At 41.4% G+C, this 23,100-nt stretch overlaps 1 protein-coding gene across 1 annotated transcript; it reads right to left on the reverse strand.

Moving 5' to 3' along the window:
- Positions 1-1,314: 1,314 nt before the first annotated feature.
- On the reverse strand, positions 1,315-13,365 carry PRSS35 (serine protease 35). The gene is made up of 2 exons (XM_039569194.1): positions 12,885-13,365; positions 1,315-7,288 (listed from the first exon to the last, which is right to left on the reverse strand). Exon 2 carries the CDS (start codon positions 7,270-7,272, stop codon positions 6,034-6,036), a length of 1,239 nt encoding a protein of 412 aa, XP_039425128.1. The 5' UTR covers positions 7,273-7,288; positions 12,885-13,365; the 3' UTR covers positions 1,315-6,033.
- Positions 13,366-23,100: the final 9,735 nt, after the last annotated feature.

Here is a 23,100-nt window from a genome sequence, read left to right on the forward strand (position 1 = left end):
GCCAAATTTGGTTTCATCCAAAGTTTTCAAACTCTTTCACATGGAAAAGAAGTAGAGCCATAGCAACTGCAATAGGTATGGTGTGTTCATAATTACCAAGAAGAACAAGTAAATATTTGTGTGGCTTTTCCAGTATATCTGATCTATTTTCTAAGCAATAACAACTGAAGGATTAGCCATTATCCGGGTCTAAAGATATATTTGAAGCAGAAGGAATGAAGGACTCATCAGGAATACCTGCGTAATAAACAGCGTAAGATGCCACTTCTTTGGAGGATTTGAGTGTCTATTATTTGGGGAAGGCCTTCTGAGCATTTGTCAAAGACTATGAGAAATGGGAGTATGACTGGCAAATACCTGCACAAGAATCTGGGTTGTATGGGAACATTTTAGGGCTGAATAGACATTTGGGTAAGATTCCAGTTCAAGCCCCCCAGGGCCCCTGGGAGTGTGCGATCCATAACATTTGTTGGAACATATCTTCCACCAAAGAAACCACATCCGTGCCAGTGGCTTGGGAATGGCCTGCAGAGGACACAGCTGTCACCCCTGGGTCTCTGTTTGTGTTCCCTGAACGAAGGCTGAGAAACATTTCTCAGGCACCAAGACATTCTCCCAGATGGTGGCACAAAGTAGATTTCAGCAATGAAAAGATTTAGATCCTGTTAGCAGCCCCAAACGGACTTTTTTCCAGGTCACAAATCTTTCAATCCAATTTATTTCCCTGTGGCACTAGCTTCTCCCCCATGTGAGGACCCATATAAGAGCTGGTGGGTAAACCCTCCCTGGTAAATATTGCTTGTATTAGACACATTGTTAATCACAGCTGTAATAATTTCTTAACTTTCCATTAAATATTTCCAGCAGCTCTTGGCCTTGCCAAAAATCTGTCCTTTTACTGTCAGAGATAAAATCAGCACCAGTTTCAAGGGCACAGATTTAAGATAATTCTAAGAACCAATATTATAATATTTTACATACTTTTAATTTGGCCTGGCTCAACAGATCTCTGAGGCAGAAAGTGTAACTATAGCAAATAGCAGAAACAGAACTAATTACTTATTTCAGAAGTAATAACTTGCAGAAGAGACGATGAGTCATTTCCTTGCTGAACTAAATTTTTTACTCATCAAATTTGCTCATGGAGTAATAATCTTGAAGACAGGGAGGTTTTTTTCCCAGAACAAATTTATAGAGACATTAATATCTTATAAAACCAAGTCCCAGATGATTCACTGATAAATCATTACAGGCACTTAGAAAATGAAGTTTGTGTAACACAGCCAGAGCTAACAAACTGCATCATGACAGAGGAAAAGAAAAACAACAGAAAATATTTATTGACATAATAAGTGCATCATATAATATCTTAACAGAGCAACGGTTTGCATTTATTTTCTCAAATGGCTTGTCATTTTGCACAGTTAAAAATATAAAGTTTTCTGTCAGTCTTAAAAAAGCAAAAAACATGAAAGAATCCTCACAGCTGCTTCTGGTTTTTTTTTTAGGTTTTTTTGTTAGGTTTTTAACCTAAATGCTCTGACACTTGGAGCAAAAGGCTGGTGCAAAGGGAACCCAATATACTTCCAAATCCTTTGAGATTAGAGTGAAATTTTAAGCTTTCAGTTTAATAACATTCTTCCCCCCCCCACCCTGTCATTCTTTAATCCAGGAATTTGTAGATGGAAGTATCTGCAATAATCTGTGCTTTAAAATTAGAAGGAGTTGATTAAATTTCTACAAATGCCAAACACAAACAGAAGACATTTGAAAAAAATTTATTACCTAGAATTTCTAGATACATGCAAAAAATGGAGCCAACATTTAAATGCCACAAGTCTGAGATTTTTTGTTGGATTTTTTTTCCAGTGGAGAACAGCCTTTACAGGAATCCCAACAAAAGGTTGGGTTTGAGAAACTCCCTTTACTCACTCCACTCTTGGTGATCCAGTGTACTGGGAGGTTCATACTGCCAAGACTTTTGGTCAGGACACAGATCTGCTGCTTTCCAAGGACCCTAAATGAACAGAAGCATAATCCCTGCAAATTCAGGCATGGATTGTAGATCAGGGTCAAAACCCCCTGCCTGCTAGTGTTCCCTGCCACAACCTGAGTCCTCTCACAGCCCCTTCCTTGTTGCTATTGGCTGGGAAGAAAAGCCCTGTCTTTAACGGTGAAAAATTGTTGATGAAACTTGTGAATTTCACATCTTAATTCATACTATTAAGTCTTGACCAGCTGCCTACTCTTTCTCACAATGGGTCCCTCTGCTACCTTGCAGTCATTTCATCTGTTACTTTGCACACTTTCTTTATCCCTTGCATACCATCTCCATCTTCCTGGTCTTCCATACCATCTACTTGTTCTTTCTTTCTGTTTTATTTGCTGTTTGCTGCCAGGTCATCCCTTATCAGCAGACTAGAAAGAACTCCCCAGCTGCTTCTTTCCTCCACATGTGGATGAATTATTTTTTTTACTTAAGCCATATTCGTGCTGATTCATACTCCATACAGACACATCAATCTGCAAAATTAAGATGGTAAGTTATAAACTGAGTCAAGGAGTTTCTTTAAGCAATTATTACAGTATTGGGTACTCTATACCTCATATAACAAATAATTTTCCTATGTAATGTTGTGCTTTTCTTTTGCTAAGTTAGTAAAAACTTAGACTAAATTTTTCACACTGCAGATAACCCCCTTGACTTCCACTGTGTGTCTCAGAGGCTCAGATTAAACACATCCACAAATACCTTGCAGAACCTGGTCTGGCTGTGTTAATAGCTTGCATACAAGGTTTATCTTTGGCCCCGAAAAAACTTACTTGTTCACTTTATAAATTCCAGTAGCCCTCTAGAAGAAAAGAGATTTGACTGAGTTTGTTTTTACCTAAAGCCAGGAATACAGTTAAATAAAAAGGTCTACTATACCAACTCTTATAGAAAAGCATTAGTACTGATGAAAACAAATGATGTACAGCCTGGTACCTGAGAGAGGAAAAATCCTTTAGGGAAACATCACAAGGGCTGGAAACACAGCCTTGCTGCTAGTGTCCTAGACAACAGCAAGATCTGATCTCTTGAGATCATATTTTCCTCCTCGTGTTTTCTCATTGATAACTAGATAGTAACTGCCAGTCTTTAAGAAAATCTGAGATGGTCATGGCTCAGAAATTCTTGTCCCATTTGCAGTGGTGGGTACCAAGAGCTCTATGCAGCACAATGAATTCCTGGGATTGCGTGTAAGTACTTGATTTATGAACTATTCCAGAAGTCCTTGTAATAGATAGTCACAATGCCTACACAGAGCATTTCCTTCTCTAATAGACCAACTGGAAGACTGAAATGTTGCCTAGCATGCAGAGACAACAGGAAAAACATTTTGTCTGTGTCTTCTTGTACCTGCATTCCCTGGCCTGAAGGTGCTGACTCAATCAAAACTACGTGTGTTCTCCAAGCCTGTATATTTGCACGTGTTTGTGCATGTGCACTCAAGACACAGAGGTTGGTTTGTTTGTTTGAAATTAATTTTCATGTTGCTCTGGCCAACCTCTTTAATCTCTTAGCACCACAAAATTAAGCACTGAGCATCTAGTGTTTATTCTCTGAAAACAAAGGGTTTTTATCAACCTGGTATGAGAACCTCAGGTTGTGGCTGAGATATTTACAGCAGATGATTATTATAACAAGACCATTTGAAAGCTGACATCAACATTTTTCATTCTTACCTTGCTCCCAATTCCCAAACTGATAGAGAAATAGGTTTTATTTCTTCTTCTAAGGAGCACGCTTAAATAAGACTCAACAAAACAAGGAATTTACTAAGTCCCCTTATCTTGATCAGTTTTAGACCCAAATCAACAATGATGATAATTGTAAAAAAATCCATGGACTTGGGTTGTCTTGTATTAGATTAATAATGTGGTACCTTATTTGTCACAGTAACTAGGAAAAAGGCACTTAAGAAAAACATTACAGAGCTGACTAAAGAATATTATAGGTCTGTTGCATAGAGTAAGAGTATTAAATACTGTAATGAGGTGATTTAAAATTGTCAGCAAAGCCACGTGTTAATAGAGATGTTAACAACAATAAAAAATAATTAACCCTAAAATCTTAGAGATTTATTTCTAAACTTTAAAAATTATTATTAGTTTTCTGCAAACAATCACACAAAATAAAATTTAAAAATAATAAAAGAAGAAAAGTTGAGTGTTCCCTGGAAAGGTTGACATTAAAAGAAATAGTTTCCTTTAAAGTGAGATCTCTTCCAATTAATGAAATATTGTTAGGGTTATGATATGGAAGCAAGTCTTAAATTTTTATGCTTTGGCAATAATAGGACAAAGTTGCCTGCACATTCAGTGTGTCAGGTTATATACTTTCAATCATCTACAAAAAGAGTGGGTTATTTAAAATCATCTTATTCCATCAGAAGATATTACAAGCACATTTTAAAGATACCAACAAACAAATAATATTTTTAAATTTTGTTGTATTTTTTTCTCCTGCACAGGAAGAAAATGTATTTTGGTCAGCATAAATTTATGGTAAAAAAATGAAAATATTATGGTGGTGAATATTCTAAAAGTATAGAAACCCAAAGGATATGATCAGAAAGGCACAGTATCTTTTTATGTTATTAGAGTAACATAGCACCATAACAATTCTGTGTACTTCAAAATCTTGACATAAAATAAAAGATATAGACTTGTATAGCAATCAACAACAATTTTTAAGAAGGTGGTTTGTGTTTAAAGATGTGTAAAAGTCAAGCTCAGATTGTGTCTTCATTAAATACATGGTTCTGCAAACACATTGAACCAAATTATTTGCTAACTACTGCTTCTATCTAAGATACCTTTTATAATGCACAGGATAGTTCTACCATTCAGAAGGTGCTATAATTTTGTTGGGAGAAATTTTTAGTTCACCTTGTAAATCATGTTGAGGTGGAGTCTGAATATAATGTGATTAAAACCACCCACTTTTCAAAAGTGTATAAAGCCAAACTAAAATACTGATTTCCAACTCCCAGTCTAATACATACTATCCTATCTATGAAGCTGAACTCGTATAAAAGTAATTTATAAAAACTGAAGAAATGTTTAGCACCCAAAAAATATATCATCTGTGAAGCTCCAAATGATTGTCAAGTAGCCACTTCAGGAGTCAGTGACTTCTCCCAATGGTAAAGCTAAACATTTGACTAGAAACTAAACCTACAACTCTCCAAATACTAATTGGAAGGCAAATGCATGTGTTTAAGATTTCTATAGCTTCTCAAAGAATATTTAAAGGCATTAAACTATGTCCAGATGTGTCTTCTTCTTCCAAGCATAGAAACTTTTGTTTGTTGATTTCTTTTTTGCTGTTTTACTGAGCAATGAGGTGAATTTGTCTTTAAGGTGTAACCCTCAGCTACATAAATTTGGATTTTCCATCGGAGTGTTCCTGCAGCAACCAGAAGAGCAAGTTTTCCAAACTAACAATCATTAACTATAGTGCTGCTTCTCAACATGGACCTGTGGTCTTTAGAGAATGCCAGAATAATGTCTTGTTCTCATGCAGTTCTCTGGATCATTCTGCACATACAGTAACATGCTATATGCACAACTTGCATTTGAAGAATTGGAACAGAACCCTGAGAAAAGTAAATCCATTGGAAAAAAATAGATATTGTTTAATAACATCAGTTTGAGATGTTTCAACCCTTCCCCTGGGGAAAAAAAAATGACAAACAAGTGCAGCCATTTTTTTTTCTCCTCATGAATGACTTGAATTTATCACAATTGCAAACATAAATATAGTTTGGGATTTTAAGTGCGTACTAGGTTGATTACAATTAGAAATATTTTGTCTCACAATTCTACCCCTCCCCCAGCAATTCAGCATTCCTCAAGTCACCATAGCACTACTTGTGAGCTTTGAGTCCAAAAACGTTCTGACACGGAGCGATGTTCCTCCAGTAACTGTTGCGGCCGACTTTCACTCTATGGCAGTGCGGGTGCTAGGCAAGGGAGGTTCAGCTCTCTTCAGCCTTGTGTGCAATTCTCATCGTTCCCATGTATCCAGAAGCAAATCTGGGCATATTTGAGAGGAGTAATTCGGACTGCTACATTGTAATCCTGCTGTTCACCATTGATGTCCACCCACTGATGGCCTGAGTAAACAGCGATGATCTTGCGTTTCCACTTCTTTTTGTTCGGCTCCTTAAGACGGAGATAGATCCCAGATCCTGTGGAGCCAGGCTCAGCATCACAGTACTGATAAAACAGATCATTGGACTCATCAGAAATGCTACAAAATCTGTAGACCAGCTGCCCAGACCGATCATTGTCAAAACCTGAGAAGTGGATCATGCTCCCAGGCATCATTTTGATTGTTGGGCTGATTCCCAGATCCATGTATTTCCTTTTGTGGGGACGCTTGAGCTCAAGAACAGCATAATCATAATCCAGGGCAATATCCCCAGAGACACCCTTAAACCAGCCTTTCGGGATGTGCGTACTCTTCACCCGGGTCCACTGGAAGGAGGGCATGCCATCTGAAGTCCCTTGCTTCCTCCCAGATCTCCTCTGCTTTCTCCCATCACCTTTGGATTGTCTTAATTCTGTGGCAGCTTTGGGATCCTCTTTGGCCACAGAAATTTCTCTCCTACTTCTTTTAGCACCTTTGTGTTTCCTGCCGTTGCCTCTGGATTTCATCTTCATCAGGCCCACCCTCAGTCTTTTGCTGCCCTTGACATAATCCTTGCCATTGTGCAGACAGTGGGCTGCTGTCAGCACGTGCTTGGGGGAAACGAGAATGCCACTGCAGCCGGTGGAGATCTTCACAGCTGTGTTGAACGGAAAGTTGGTCATAAACCTCTTGTCATAGATGCTGAACCTGCTGTCTGTTCCATATATCTGCCTCTTCTTTCTCGAAGGCCTTCGTGTGGTTGTGTTCCCAGCTGGGTCAAGCACTGCTCCGAGGACATTCACTTCAGTCAGGGTTCGTGTGCCGTTTTCAAAAACAGTCTCATAGGATAAGAGGTTCTTCAAGTCAGACAAGCTTGGCACTGGCAGTTTTCTTTGACATTCAATTCCACATACACTGTTCAGCTCTAATTTGGTTTTTGCTTCAAATTTAGGGCTGTCAAGGGAGAAAGTTCTTTCTCTCACAATCTGGGGAATCTTCTTTAAGTGCCAAGTAAAATCTTGTTCCGTTTCTGTTCCATTACTGAGACCCAATATAGGTATGAAAAATATGAATAGCAGTAACATGTGCTCCATTTTATTTTATTTTTTTCTAAAACAAGAAAGAGAGATTTGAAAATACACTTTGGAAATACACACAGTTATCTTAACATCTTCAGGTGTAATCATGCAGTTTTAGAACTGACATTAATGGAACAGAATTCTACACTCTGCTCAAAATAGAAATGCCTCATATATTCCCTGTATTGCCTCTGACTCTTCCAATGGTTTCTAGCAAGATGGGTGCAGATAATTCAGCCAGCATCCATGCTGAGTTACCTACTGGAAGATGAAACCTCCTGTTTTTCCCTCAGTGGACAGCAGTCTGAGTCATTCCACTTGGTCAAGCATCCTGGTTTTATTTATTCCAAAGGAATGCAGTTATACATTATGTTTCTGCTTCTCTTTTCTATAGCTATATAGTTGAAGGTAGAACATAGTTGAAAACCCTCAGTGTATTCAAAAGCTGGCAGCCGAGCAGAGATGGATAGACAGACTACACTTGTGAGACTCAGGAACTCTTGGGAAACCAGACCAATTGTGCTCTTTCATGAAGTGGCCAAAAAGTGGCTTTAACTGACTTAAAAGTCACCAGTGCTTCTCCATTACCCACCCAGCTGAGAATTATGAATCTGTCTGTATGAAAAATGGCACTTTGCTAGCTGCTATCCCAAGGAAACCAGGTCTTCTAGGACAGACAGACAAGTGAGGAAAGCAGAATGTTGCTGGTGTAGAGGAGTCTCCTGGTTATATATACATGCAGCAAAGCTCAGCCAAGTAGGAGGGACAAGCCTGGTTACCCATCACATGCCTTTTTCAGGATCCCACAAAGGCTGTAGGAACTGTGCTGTCTGTGTCTTATGGTCACATGTGGAATGCCCCACCTACATGGGGTGATGCACCACACCAAGAGCTAATATTTTAAATGGGAAAGACAAAAAACACTATTATTCCCATCTGTAGTTGAGAAACATGCAGGAAAAATGTAAAATTGTTAGAAGTCTGAGGCAGAGCCAGAAACTGAACCCAGATTCTGAGCTCAAAACATTAAAAGACCATTTTTCTCCTTTGGCAGCACTGATGTCAGTGGCATTATCCAACTACTGGCGGCTGCCACTGGGAAACCTGTGCTCAGTTCCAACATCCTTCATTCCAATTACATGGAAACCTCAGCAGTGAAGAAAGAAAGGGTCTATGATTAAACTTTAAAAGCCAAGCAATTCAAGGATTTGTATGTGGTTAAGCTCTCTGGTTAACATTGCAATGGCAGTGTAGGCCAGGCCAAATATAACCACTTTCCTTAATTTTAGTTTAGAATAATAAAAGTGGTGCTCTCCAGTGAAACAGCCTGTCTACAGGCTAGCTGAAGATCTAGCATGAGAAATAGGGGTATATGTGCAACATATAAAAAGAAGAGGGAATATCACTTTCAAACTTGTATAATGGACCAGTGACATGATTTTTGAGGCATCTTTACTCTATAGACAGATTTGTTGTCTATAGTAAGTAATAATTTTAACTTTTAAAACTTAAAATAAGCACTACAGTTCAACCACAGCTTGTTGCTTCTGATGCGAAAATCAGAGAGTGGATTTGTTTTAGCATAGTTTTGACACTTTTCACCTTTGCCAGAATGGAACACCAACTTTGAGCTGGAGTCCACTTACTAGGATAGATAGATAGATAGATAGATAGATAGATAGACATATAAATCACTTTTTACAACACAAAGAAACGCTCCCTGGCTTTAAAGTAGCTAACTCAGGTTTTGGAGAAGATGTGTGGACTTTCCTAGAACTTCTGGAGATTACAGTGATCACAGGTCTGAGTTCTGGGGTGTAAGTGGTCACATGAAAAGATATCAGGAAGTTTTGAAAGCAGAGCAGAATCACCCCAGGCACAAGATTTTGTAGAGGGATGCCAGCTGTTCACACCAGTCTAGCTAATCGGTATAGCAGAAATGCGCGCATTTAAACATTAACTTTGATATACAAAGTTACCTTCAAAGTGTTGGTTCGGTTATCGCTCAATTAGCACTAAATCTGAGGAAGAATGACTATTTTACATATCTATGGGTACGTTAGAAGGTGCCAAAATAAAAAAATACTATAACGAGAACATTAAAAATACCTTCCTGGCCTGACCAAAGGCTTGCCTGTCCTAAAATCCTGTTTCTGACACTGGCTAAATGTGGTTGCCTAGGGTAGAGGACAGGAAGAGTGCAACCATGTATGCCCCTCCTCCCTCATGGTTTCTTAACTTACAAGCAGTTGTACCTGGTGGACTTTAAAGCAGAGGTAATTTCTGTAGTGTAAGGAAACCTTAGTTAATTTCTCTTCCATAGTTTGACAGTCTTCCCTTGAATACATATAAAATTTTGTAGCCATAATGTTCTGCATCCAGGAGTTCCACAGCTTAACTACACGTTGCATGAGGAAGCATCTCCTTTATTTCCAGCCTGTCACAAACTAGCATGGTTTGAGGATAACTAATGTTATATTAATGTAGAAAAGCTGGTTTAAATTTGCTTTGCCCTGATATACCTGCTGAACAAGACAGTTCTAATGTTAGGCTTGAGAATGATTTTTCTATTTTTCCCTAGAATACTCCTCCCTTTCTCAGCTGTTCCTCAGGGTCTGGATATTTGATTTCCTCTGTAGCTGAACTTTGTGAGCCCTAAGGAAAGTTCAGTCACTAACTGCTTGTTCATACAGAAAGTCTGGGTTGATGTCATTCCACTGTGATGGCTGAAGTCTTCCCAGATGCACTCATAACTAAGTTTATAGGGAAGTCCATGTTTTTCTCTCTGCTTTATAGAGAGACTTTCTGCAAGGAAATGAGTGGAGTACTATGGCTCCCTTCTGCCACTCTTTAGAAAGAAAAAAACCAGCCAAAGCACAGAACCTTCAATAGATGCCTTGGAGCCTTCCATTTGAAACACGATACTCAAGTGCTCACTGCTTACAAAGGCAGTCTTGGAAGCCAAGATTTTCCTCATTTATAATGAACCACTTGTCACTGGGAATGAACTAACTACACTTCAGGATAACTGGAAGAAGTTCAAGGAACTTAATAAACATGGTAATTCTCATTACAGACCAGAGCAGTGGTCCTGCTAGGCAGCTTTGTCGTTTCCAGCCATGCATTTAAGATCTGTTTACTAACCCCATCCCTACTGTTTAAGGGAGGCCGACTCCAAGCATGGGCAATGTCAGCAGCTGCCATGGTCCAGTACAGGTTGCTGGCAAACGGGAAACACAGGGCTCCTCTTGCCAGATGATGAGGATGTAAATGTGTAGATGGGTGCAAAGACAGCATTGCAGGGTGGGAGAACAGGAGAAATAATACAGCCTCCAGAGGAAGCAGGAAATGTTCTGAGAAGGCTTCAAGCTGATTTCAAGAAAAAACCCTCAATCTCAGTATGTTACCCATTCTGCCATGCTGTTCTCCACTCTTCCTCCAAGCCCCTCTGCCCTCTCCTTTCCTTCACTCCTTTCCCATACAGATTTTGGGTTGTCTTATAGTAATTGGAATTCTTGAGTCAGCTCTTTAAGGTAGGATGAATTGCTTCAGAGAAGACAAGATGGAAACCAGAAAGTGAGAGACATTCCCAGCTAAATGAAAATGCTGAAGTTCTTCCTCCAGTTTCCAAACCCAGCTGATAACAGGACTCCCTGTTTGGTGGCATTCCAGCTGCCAGGCGTATCCATACAAGTAAAACTATTTTCAGTTCTTTCACTTCTTGCTTCCAACATTAAACCTTTCTTGCATCCACAGGACAAGAACTACCTAATTTTTCAGGATATGCTTCAAATATTTTGTCATTATAACCTACCTTATTCCAGCTGAATGCATCTCAGATGCTCAGGAAAAGACTAGAATCAAGCAGAACTAGAAGAGGTTTCTCTTCAGGCTACCACAGAGGGAATTTACGTATCAGTGTAGCTCAGAGAGAAGAAAAGTTCTGTCCAGTTTCCTGGCAGTGTTTTATCTTGGTCTGTTCAGTGCAGCCTCTACTCTGGGGTTTCCTTCTTCTTGGAGGAGAGTTAATGCATTTCAAACTAAGCTTACACAATTTTAAATGCAATTTTCAGGCCATAAAATAACAGAGGCTGCTACTGTAAATATCTTCTTTAACTGCTTTTGGTCTTATTCTTGAAATGACCTGAAAGTTGGAATTCAAAGTTCTACTCTGACAAAGCAAAATAGACAACAAATTTTTGAAATCTCGCACTCCCTGGAAGAAACCATTGCCCTAATCTTACCTGCCACTTCTCCTCCCTTCCCTCTTCCAGGTGTGCTCACTTAGTACAGCAGTGCATGAATGTTGTCCTCCTCTCTGACTTGCGGGAAAAAAAACCCACTGCGGCTCCTGGCTCTTACAAAACTTAGGCAGCTTCAGTACTCATAGGAAGAACTAACTGTACGCGGCAGGCGTCACAGCTCGTTTCTGAAACCCCACACGCGGGGGAAATAAAGGCCCGTGGCTGAGTGGCGCTGGCGCGGGGCTCCCCTCTGGCGCAGTGCCCGCCGCGGCCGCGGGGCGGCGCTCCCGCAGCGCCGGCAGCGGCTCCGTGCCCGGCTGCAGCCCCGCTCCCCGGGCGCTCCTCCCGACCCTCCCGCGGCCGGGATCCGCTCCCCGCTCCTCCGGGCCGGCAGGAGGCGGAGGGGAAGGAGGTCGCGCCCAGGCCACTGCTCTGCTGCTGAACGGCTCCGGGGGTCCAGCGCTGCCAGGCGGGCAGCGGCCCCGGGACGGCAGCGGGCGGGCACTGACCGGGAACCGGTCAGAGGAGCGGCGGGGACGGGAGGGCTTTGCCGGGATGGCGCCTTCCCGCTGCCCTCTCCGCTGTTGCCGGCCGCTCCTATGTGTTCGCGTGTTAAAGCCCAGGGCTATCCTGGAAGAAGACGAGGATTTGGGGAGTAAGCATTTAACTATCTCTCCTTAGCCATCCCCGTGTCCTGCTCTCCGTAGGAGGCTCTGCTTTTCCGCGCTGGATCCAAAGGAGTTTCCCTCTACAAAGCCTGCAAGTTAAATACCTTGGCACGGCTCTTTCATTTTTGCTATTCCAAGATAAATCTGCTTCCAGCAGTGACGAGTCTGGATGAAATTAGTGTCAATTCCAGAGGAGCGCGGAGATGGTAGCGCTAATACTGAGGGGATGAATCAGAATTAAAGGAGAGTTTGTTTTGAAGGGTGAAGAGGCTCCTTGCCTGCTCTCCGCAGAAGGCACAGCACAGAGGCAACCCCCCGAAAACCCAACAAATATGTCCCTTGCCTCAGTCCCGTTAAGCCGTCTTGTGAAACTGGCTCCAAATATTGAAAAACAAGGACCAGAGAAACGCGTGGCGTTTTAGTCCTATCAAAAATATATGCATCAGGTTAAAGAGGCAGGAACTTTTAAACAACACATCTCAGCTGCCAAACTCAAGGTATTTACATCGCTCAGCCCCTTCATATTTTAAAACGACCTGCGTAGGAAGAATGACACCGCAAAGATCTATCACTTTAGAGACACTGGTTACCTCGGACTGCCCGGTCCCCGGCACCGGGCAGTCCCCCTCAGCCCCCATCCCCAGCTCCCCTCCTGCTCCCTCCAGCTCTCTGCCTCTTCCCCCGAGGCCGACGCCGAGAAGGGTCTTGGTCATACCTGGCACCCCGCAGGACGGACGGAGGGGAGGGCGGCCGCAGCCTCGGGGCTCAGGCTCCCGGCTCCCCGCTCCGCGCCGCTCGTCCGCCGCCCAGCGCCCGCGGCTACTGAGGACGGGGCGGGGGGAGCGGCCAGGTCTTCCCAGGCGGGGGAGGGGATGGAAAAAGGAAAAAAAAAAAAAAAAAAAAAAGGGAAAGAAAAAAAAGAAAGAAAAAGAAGGCGAGAGGGAGGAAGCCGGGAGGGCGCGAGGGGGAGGGCTGAGGGGAGCGGAGGCAGATCCCGGTGTCTCCTCGGATGGGAAGGGAAGAACGGGCTCTGCCTGCGGGGCGGGGAGGCGCATCGCCCCGGCAGCGGCTTCTTCTCGGCGCCGAGCGCAGGGCCGGGGTGACCCGCACAGGAACGGGGCGGGAGAGGCTGCCGGGCCGGGGTGGCGAGGCGGAGGGACCCCGCTCCAAAGGAAGGGCGGCGGGGTTCGCACCGCTCCACCTGTGTGGGTGGCGGGACCGGGCGGCAGCGGGGAGGGCCGCTCCCCTGACCCGCCGGAGCGCTCCTGGGGAAGGCGAGGAGCGGGGAGTGGCGTTCCCACGGACCGAGGCTACCCGCTCCTCCCTGCCCTCGCCCCTGTCTCCCAGCCTCGCTCCTCTGGAGCGCCTCGCTCCTAAGGGACCCTCCCCGCCCTCCTCCTCTGGACCATCCCTGGCTCTTCAGGGCCTCAGAGCCCAGGTGAGAAGCACCTTCCTCCTTTCCTCATCACTCTGTTCCTCTTTGCCTTCCTCCTTTCCCTCGGTGTCCCTGTGGTCTCCCCTCCCAAGGCAGAAAGCTTTGTGTGGTGGTCTCTTCTCCTTGGATCACCCCCTGGCACTACAACAGGGTCCTCCCCAAAGCCATGCTGCCACACAGATTAACAAAGTGAAAAGCACCCTCACTAAGCACTTCTGCAAGTGCTTAACCCGAGCACTTCCATTGAGCTCATCTGCTGAAAACTCATTTCACGCTAAATGAAGGACCATTGATTTGCCAGAACCAGCAGGAAATTTGTGGCATTGCTGGAGATCAGAGTGAGTTCTCCAGAGTGCTGCTTCGTTGTTTTAATCCTAGGCATATCCTTACTTTAAAAGTCTTAACTTCCAAAATTTAGTGGAACCAATTATGTAAACAGATTGGAAAGAAGGCTTTGGCCAGCAAACTGCAGCCTGCAGTTTCATTTTGAAGACTGAGGCTCATTTCTTCAAAATGTAAATTTCGTTTGCAGCTCTGGTTTTGTTGTTGTTTGTATCCACAACCTAATAACAAAGTGAAATAATAATAATAACAACAATAATAACAATAATAGTAATAATAATAATAAAATTCATGTGCCTAAGTAAATGAGCTGAAGAGTTCCCAATGTAATTAACAAGGCAAGACAGGAATGAGGGTAAGTTAGTTAAGTTTTACAAGCAATTTATTGAACATAAGAACTTCCACACTGCGTGAGACCATGGGCTTTGCTAGACAATATCAGGCTGCATTACTGAAGGCAATAGTCCCCTCCAGCACTTTCACTGCCACCAATATTTCAAACTCAGAAATTTCTGAGGCAGATGTAGTTTCTATGACCTTAGTAACCTTCACTGGATTTCTCTGTCAGGTACTTCCTCTCTTTAACCTACATAGATCTGTAGCATCTACAACTTGCTCTGGTAAAAAGTTCCCCAGGTCAAACATATGTTGTGCAAAATCTTGCCTCTTTTAGTGTCTTTTCAACCCGGCTACTGCTAGCTTCATTTGATGCTCACTAGTTCTTTATCATATGCTCTGTAACTCCTCTCCCACCCTGAAGAATTCTATTTAAGTTAGCTGTGCTTTACATCAAAAACGTTCCTGTTTTCCATCCTATTGCTGGAGTTCATGGACCAGAAAAGCATCTGAAGGAAGGTGCAGCCAAACACTTCTTGGCAGTGGCAAGTAGAACAAGGAGCAACAACTGCTTGCATTGGGCAGCTATGTTGAGCAACAGCAACTGCAGCTAGGGAGGTTCAAATTGGACATGGGGAAAAATTTCTTCACCAAAGGGAACATGCAACACTGGAACAAATTACCCAGACAGGTTGTGGAATCACCATCCTCGGTGGTTTCCAACACTAACATAAACAAAGCCACAGCTGATCTGATCTAGTGTTGGCAGTAGTCCTGCTTCAAGGGAAAGGTTGGGGCTGGGTGACCTGCAGAGGTCCCTCTCAACCAATATTTCTATGATTCTTTACCTATACAGAAGCTGCAAGCAAAATATGGATTTTTGTAGCAGCAAAAAGACATTATTTGTTTTGTTCTCAGCTGGTTTCTTAACACTTAGCAGTTTTTTTGTTTGATTGTTTGTTTTCAGCTAGTGATCACCAGGCTGATGTTTCCATGGGGCCATTTTCATACTCCAGAATGCTCTTTCGTGAAAAATAATGACCAGATCAGATCTTGACATTTCATACCTGAAGTAAGGGCCCTTTTCTTCTTGTGCAGCACTTTGCATTTATCTACTCTGAACTCCACTGCCATTTTATTGCTCAGTCACTCCCATAAACTTTCTGCAGATTATCAAGGTTGTCTCATCTTTATTAACCTAAATAATTTGATAGCATCATCAGGCTTTGTGACCTGACTACTCATCTCTTTTCCAGACCCTTTATGAATACACTGAATAGTGCAGCACAAAGCAGGTTGTTATTGGTAACCTGTCACCCGTAGAAAAACTGATCCCCTTGTCCCATACTTCCTTTCCTGTTTTTCATAAAATACAAATGGTGCAGGTTCTTTTCTTGAACTCTGGGTGACGGGATCAGTGTGCTTTCAACCCATCAGTCCCCTCACTCTTGATTTTGGAATCTAAATTTCAAATTTAAATTATTTTAAACAATTTTTTCTTCAATTCTATTCCATGGTTTAACCCCAGCCAGAAACAAAGCCCCTCACAGCTGCTCACTCACTCTCCCCACCCCAGTGGGATAGGGAAGAGAATCAGAAAAGTTAAAATCCATGGACTGAAATAAGAACAGTTTAATAATTGAAATAAAGTAAGACACTATAGTAAAAATAACCATAATAATATTCATAATGAGAAAAATTGAGGTAACCACAAAAAAAAAAACAAAACAAAACAAAACCAAAAAAACCCCAGAGGAATAAACCACCAGAAAGATAAGTGATGCACGAGACAATTGCTCACCACCCACTGGCTGAAGCTCAGCACATCCCTGAGCAGTGATCTGTGCCTCCAGGCCAACTCCCCCCAGTTTATACTCTGGGCATGACATTCTGTAGTGGGGAATATCCCTTTGGCCAGTTCAGGTCAGCTCTCCTGGCCATGCTCCCTCACAGCTTCTTGTGCCCCTCCTCACTGGCAGAGCATGAGACACTGAAAAGCCCTGGGCTTAAAACAAGCATTGCTGAGCCACAACCAAAACATCTGTGTGTTACCAACATGATTCTCATACTAAATCCAAAACACAGCACTGGACCAGCTACTAGGAAGAAAATTAACTCCATCCCAGCTAAAATCAGGATGCCCCTCTCATTACTAATATTTTATTTCTTGTAATAATAAGATTATACAATATGGATAATTCTTCATAAATAATGAGATATTTAAAAAAATAATTATCACATAAAAATTTTCTTCAAAATATACTTTGCAGAAGACATAAGACGTATATTTCAGAGTACTGATTCTTTAAAAATACACTGTATAATATACATGGTAGGGCTGTAAAAATATAATTGTTGGAAATTTTCCAGCATGCTAATTTTATCCTTCAGAAGTAATTTTATCTCATCAGAAGATTAGTGAACCCTTTTGGTATTTTTCATGTTCCAAAAATAAATTTGAGATCATATACTAACTGAGAGATGTTCTCAACTTTGAAAAGAGTGACACCTAAAACTAAAAAAAAAACCTGGAAGTCAGAGAAAAAAATAAAACAAAATCTGCATTAACGTCAAGAATGCACTAACTTTTATCAAAATTCTTCCTGCATATCTACAAAGAACATAAAGAAAAATCCCCAAGTTTTTACCATCAGATTTGTAGCCTAGGTTTGAGTGAATTCACAGAACTGTTGTATTCTTATCTTGGGGTAAATCATCCATAAAATGGGTAACAAAATGTTTCCAAGTAAGATTCTCTGAGATTTTTTTTTCAGGTAGAAATTTGAGATAGGAACTTCAACTTTCCCTGTGGGGAACATACACTAAGTGTGGATGCAGTGGCTGGGCAGCTGCTCCTGGAATGTCATTTGGCCCTCCGGTGCTGGATGAACACGTGGGTCTTGCACACATGCAAAGAATGTTTGATCACAGCAACAACACGCCTTGTCTGCAACCTCCGGATTGTATTCCTTGTAGTGCACCTACCCACAAAATATTCTTCCACATATTACTTAAGGGAAAACAGGCAGGTGCAACTCAGGAAAACTGAAACAATGTTCATGGATGTAAAAAAGAATGCAAACGCCTATAACCAAATTAAAAGTTAAATGCATTGTCCTTAGCCAAAACCCACAAAAAGTCACCGTTAATCTCTTCCTTTTTTCTATTCAGTCCTTCTTCTACTTATGTACCCATACACCCATGTACTTCACTCCAAAACTAACGGTTACTTGAATAGTGCAGGTAACTCCCTTTTCTTCACACTTTAATTCCCAAGTTGAATCTTGAATACTTGTGGGTACTCTTCCAGTTCAGCTGATACATGTTTCACTTCCTTTCTACTCTTCTTATCCCAGGCAGACTATTTTTGGTGAGTTTTAACACTTTTCCCGTTACCAAACTCTAAACTTGGGATAACTCATTGGCTCGTGATGAATGGACGTGAGATATTTCCTACTGCTTTCAGAACAAAGGGATGTGAAATACAATGGATCTTTCTTGCAGGATCACGAATAGTCTCCATGGTAGTGTCTCTTCTGTGGCAGCTTGTTGCCACAGAGGCCCTTTTGTTTTGTGGACCAGTGGGGTTGGTTATTGTGCTGTTCAGAGGTGCCTGTGACACAGTGCTGATCAGTTAGACTAAAACCCTGAATGAAACAGACCTCTGTTAGAGACCCTGCCTTTGAGAACTTGAAAAAGATGCAAAACCTGCAATACATTGTGTAATTGTTTAACAGTGCACACAATGGGGACAGAGAGGACGACAAACAGCATTGCTAGCTCTCCTCAAACGCTAGAATTCAGGAGAATTCTGCACAGACCAATGGACTATAGCAGTACAGGCTGGCGAGGTATCCACTTAGGATTGAGTGTACAAAGTACTGTGGTGCCAGACACATGGATATGAGCAATGAGAGCGCTGTCATCAACACAGGAACTACAGATGACCAAAAGAAGGAGGGATGTGAAAGTTGAGGCCTCTAATTGTGACCTGATTTTCACAATATGAGTTTAGGAACTAGATATATGGGTAAGTAATAGACATGAATAAAACCTCACTTTGTAGTAGCGCAAACAGATGAAGTCCCATTTCTGAGTTAAAGCTCTCAAGTTTGTGATCAAATCAAGTGGACACATGGAGCTCTGAGCAACCTGGTCTAGTGAAAGGTGTCCCTGCCCAAGGCAGTGTGGTTGGAACAAGATAATTTTTAAGGACCCTTCCAACTCTTGTTGTTCCAAGGCTGTTCTATGATTCTACGATTCTTTATTCAGTGAGGCAGCAAGCAAAAATTAATGTGGTTCTGCCTAAGTGTATGACCCACAGGAGAGAAGCTCTTCTAACTGTGCAGAAAGGAAATTAGCTGACAGCCCAGTCACCACCCAGCTCCTGCCTTTTAGCACATTTTTATCTCCCTCTAGAGCAGCAGTTGAAAATGAAGCTGGACAGGCTCACTGTTCTAACATTTGCGCGTTTAGTTGAAAAGCAGAGTCAATTGTTCACTCATCATCACTAAACAAACAAAACCTACCGTTCTTGCCTGATGTGAATCATCATGGAAATGATATACATATGTATATACTTAAAGTGGACATTTTCCTCAAGGAAAATTTCCACAAGAAGAGGTACTTCTGGAGGTGCATCAGATGGCAAATATTCTTATACATGCAATGTGTTGGCAGGTTGCAAGCAGGTACTGTTAAAGAAAAAAAATCCAATCCACATCATTTTTGTAAGCACACTACTTTGAAGGAAATAGTTTCCTCCAACTGCCATTCCCACTGTGCAGCCCATCAGCAGCTTTACTGGAATCAGTGAATTAGAGATGCTAATGCAGCATACCATGATATGAATAAATGACATATTGATGTGAGGAGAAAAGAAGTGCATGAACAATGACTCTGAGAAGCTTTGGAAGAAACCCCAAACTTGCCTGGCTAAAGCTGGGTATTCATCCTCTCCCCAAGCCTCTAAACTCCTATAATTGAAACAGCATACCACAGAGGAAAGTTAATAGAGTGACATTGACATGCTAGATAAAATTAGATTTTAGCTACCTTCAGCATGATTGAGCCAAGAGAGGGGAAAGAAAATCCAGGGAAAGATGAACTGGCAAGGGACATGCCACCTAATCTCACCATTCAAACCAGCAGAGGGTGAGTGGAAGTGAAATGCCTATCTTAAAAAGTCTGAGAAATCAGAGGAATTAACAGCAATATGTTACTGGAAAAAACGTGACATTCAGCATAAAACTGAGCTCCTGTGGAACTTCCAAACAGAATATTGAAGCAGTTTCCTCTAGAAGTATGGACAAAGTAGGGAAATGTGGAGTAACAGAAATCGCATTTAAAAAAAAAGAAATTAAAAGAGGGGATGTTGGGCTTAATTCATGGGTACTATGTAGTATAGTCTTTATTGTCAGTGTTAACTGAAGGTGACCATAAACCATTTACTGCCGTTGTAAACATGCCCAGGAGAGCACAAGACTCATTTTTCAACTATAGCAGCATTAATTTAAAATTAATACAAACCTGAGAGGAAAAAACCACACTTTAAAAAGACCACTTACCAAACCAGATTCCAGAATGTTATTCCATCACAAGGCAAACTTTTTTTAATTCTTAGTAAACTGTAGGTATGAAGTCAGATTAGAAGAAAACCTGGTGACACTATTTTAAAATTCCATTCACAAGCTTGAAATAGCTGGACAGTTCTGCTAAAATTATTAACAGTGTAATAACTAACAATGGTGGAAATTTTAAGGTTTCACTTTAGACTTCAAACTTGATATTCCACTGGAATGAACATGGGCATTTTATGCCTCTCAGAGCCATAATTACTATTAGGAAAACAACATTATATTGATTGACAAAATCCATGGTGAATACAGCATCAGGGTTGCTAAGCATGCCTTGTTGCCACCCAGATACACACATTACCTTTGTGCCTCTGAAGCTGGCATGGAAAACTAGGACCAAACAACACCCAGGACATGTTTTCAATGCAGTCTTCCATCTTCCGTTTTGCACACCAAGGAGCTGTCTCCTGTGTCTTCCTGTTCATGTACTCTCACCTGGGAGCACCCCTGTGTCAGGCAGAACTGGTCACGTTGGTAGCTGTGGGAAAGTACAGCTGCAGCTAAAGAAGTGGGGGATCTTTTCTGTGGGTGATACAGGAGATTGAAGTCATCACTCATAACCATCCCTCTTGGATATTGAAGCCTCTGCATATTTCAGATAGTTTTACAGCCGTCTGTAGGTTTTCAGTTTGCTGCTGGAATCATTTCCACATGCTAACAACCCAGTATATAGTTCAACAAGGAGAGGGAAGGAAGAAGTGCCTTGCCCTCATCAGACACCCCTTTGCACTTTCTCAGTATGGATTTCTGCAGTAGTATTTGAAAAGAATCGCATCTCCTGACTGTTATTGCAACTGCACTAGTGCCCTAAGGATTTCTGTAGATGTAGCATCGTTCTCAAGAGGCTACAGGCAGAAGTGCCCTCAAAGCCAATCCATAGACAAACAGGAATATCTATTGAGGGATGATTTCGCCTTTTTTCTTTTAAAGTCTGACCTAAATTTGACTTCCATCTTAATAAAGACATGTCTTAAGACTGTCTAGCAGCCTTTCACTCTCATTCATGACATGCCCAGGTTCAGGAAAGGTGCATCTTCATGCAGTCCCAAAAAGACTCATTGGGGTCTCTTGCAGAGGAGCAGTATTTTGACAAAGGAAAGACAGAAGAAGGAAGATACAGCATGCATTTTTTCCCCCTGTGGCAGGCAAATTAACAAAATATGTTAACTTCTCTGACAAACGAAAAAAAAAGAAAGATGACAGAAATTAAAAAACATGTTATTGTTTTCTTTTTCTGATGTTGCTTGGGAAAACTGTAAATTTGGGCATAAATCTGGAAGGTACTTGGAAAAACAAAAACTGAATTAACCGTGATATAAGCTGAAATTTTTGGGAAAAAGTTCTGCTCATTCCTGTCTCACAACTCTCTAGCAGATTGTCTCAGCTATAACACAATAAAACATGAAATGCAAGCAGTGCAGAGCAGGACACCAGTAGCACCTGGAAGTAGTTTAAATCAGACCAATACTTTCAGACCAAAAGAAATCAAAAGTAGCATATTGGTTTATTTATTATCCCAGAATAACTGCACTTCTCATTTTGAATGGCTTTTGACTTAAACATACTAGAGAGTGCATCTTCAGTGGCATCTTCAACAGTTCTATGGATTGTTTGATACCAATGTCATATTCATCCCTATTAATTTATTTGGTCTGCTTGCTGATACAATAAGGTAAGGGAGACAAGCCCAAACCTCAAAGTAAGATAGTGAAAGGATTTTTTTCACTTCACTTTGTAGCAGGTCTCAAGAGAGAAAAACAATGGTGGGGATTCAATAACCGCATCGATTCTCCTCCTTTACCCATTACAATTTTTGCTTCTGATTAACTCTCTAAACCGCAGTCTCCTTGCAGTGTGTAACAACATTAAAACAAAACAGATGTGAGAAGATTGACTTTAGAATGAATTTCATGCAAGTTAAAATAAATGGAAAGTTATAGCCCCAACTTGTAATGCAAAACTGATACTCATCAGAATTATCACCCATCCACATACTTCTGCTCAGCCAAGATTTCTAAACTAAAAACTGTGTGCGATTCAGTTACTAAATTCTCCTTAGCTGTATGTTTTGTCAATACTCCCTAAGAAGGGGTTTGCCTGCTTCTTGTATTTCTATAAACTTCACCTTGCTTGCAGCAGAGGCAAATGTTTATACACAGATTATTACCAGAAGTCATGGGACTGCTCAATGTATAATCCTTCCCCACCACAGCAAGCATAAGCTAAATGTCTTCACCCGTGGCTTATGGTTCTCCATTTTATATTCATTAAGGTGCTGCTTGTTATGATGCCAGCTCCTCCCACTGCCTGTAACACCATCCAGTGTTTTCCACACTTTGTGTTGGAGCAAACACCATCATGCTTCACCTGCTGCTGCTGTTGTCTCTCTCCATTTCACTTTAAAAGGATCTTCTCTTTTACTTCATAAGGCCCTTTCAAATGCTTCCTTAAAGCTCTCCCTTTCTGTGACACACAAAGAATGCTTATCACGCTTAGGCTATTGACCAGCAGAAACCAAGCAAAACCAAGCATGCAGACCATTATTATTTTATTATCTCTTTGTAGTCTCCTTTCTGTCTGTATTCCATTTATAATATGCATCAGCAGGTGACTGTAGGGTCCTGGTTTGAGTTGGAGATTATATAAGCAATCATAATACAAATAATAAATTAATTTTTTCAGCATGTGATGAAACACATGTACACATGCATTACTTCAGTTGTCACAATACTGTTTTTGGAAGAAATCTAAATATATGTAGTTGCTCTGCTTGTGCCATTACCTATTCTGTTTTAATCACAATTGCTGTTGGCACACTGTTGCAGCAACAGCTCTGCACTTCCACTTGAATATCTTGGGTTTAGCAATTCATGAACTGCATCTAAAAATATATCCTCATTTGAAAATTGGCATTCAAGCTACAGTCTACAAGCAGTTCCTGTTTAAGCATACTTATTTAGTTGAGCAGCTTTGTCTCAGAGGACAAAAGATACCTTTGTTGTTCCAGAAAGCATTATTTCATTTTTCTGTGTTTAGAAGTGACTGTGAAGATATTCTTCTGTATTTCATTATCTCTAATATGAGCCTTAGAAAAAAGATAGTCACTTACCATGTATCAGCTTTGTACTTCCTTACCCTTTGACAGTCAGTGCTAAGTAGGAAGCCATCATTTGTAGTCACAT

Source organism: Corvus cornix, chromosome 3 (assembly GCF_000738735.6).
Source record: "Corvus cornix cornix isolate S_Up_H32 chromosome 3, ASM73873v5, whole genome shotgun sequence".
NCBI classification, from domain to species: domain Eukaryota; kingdom Metazoa; phylum Chordata; class Aves; order Passeriformes; family Corvidae; genus Corvus; species Corvus cornix.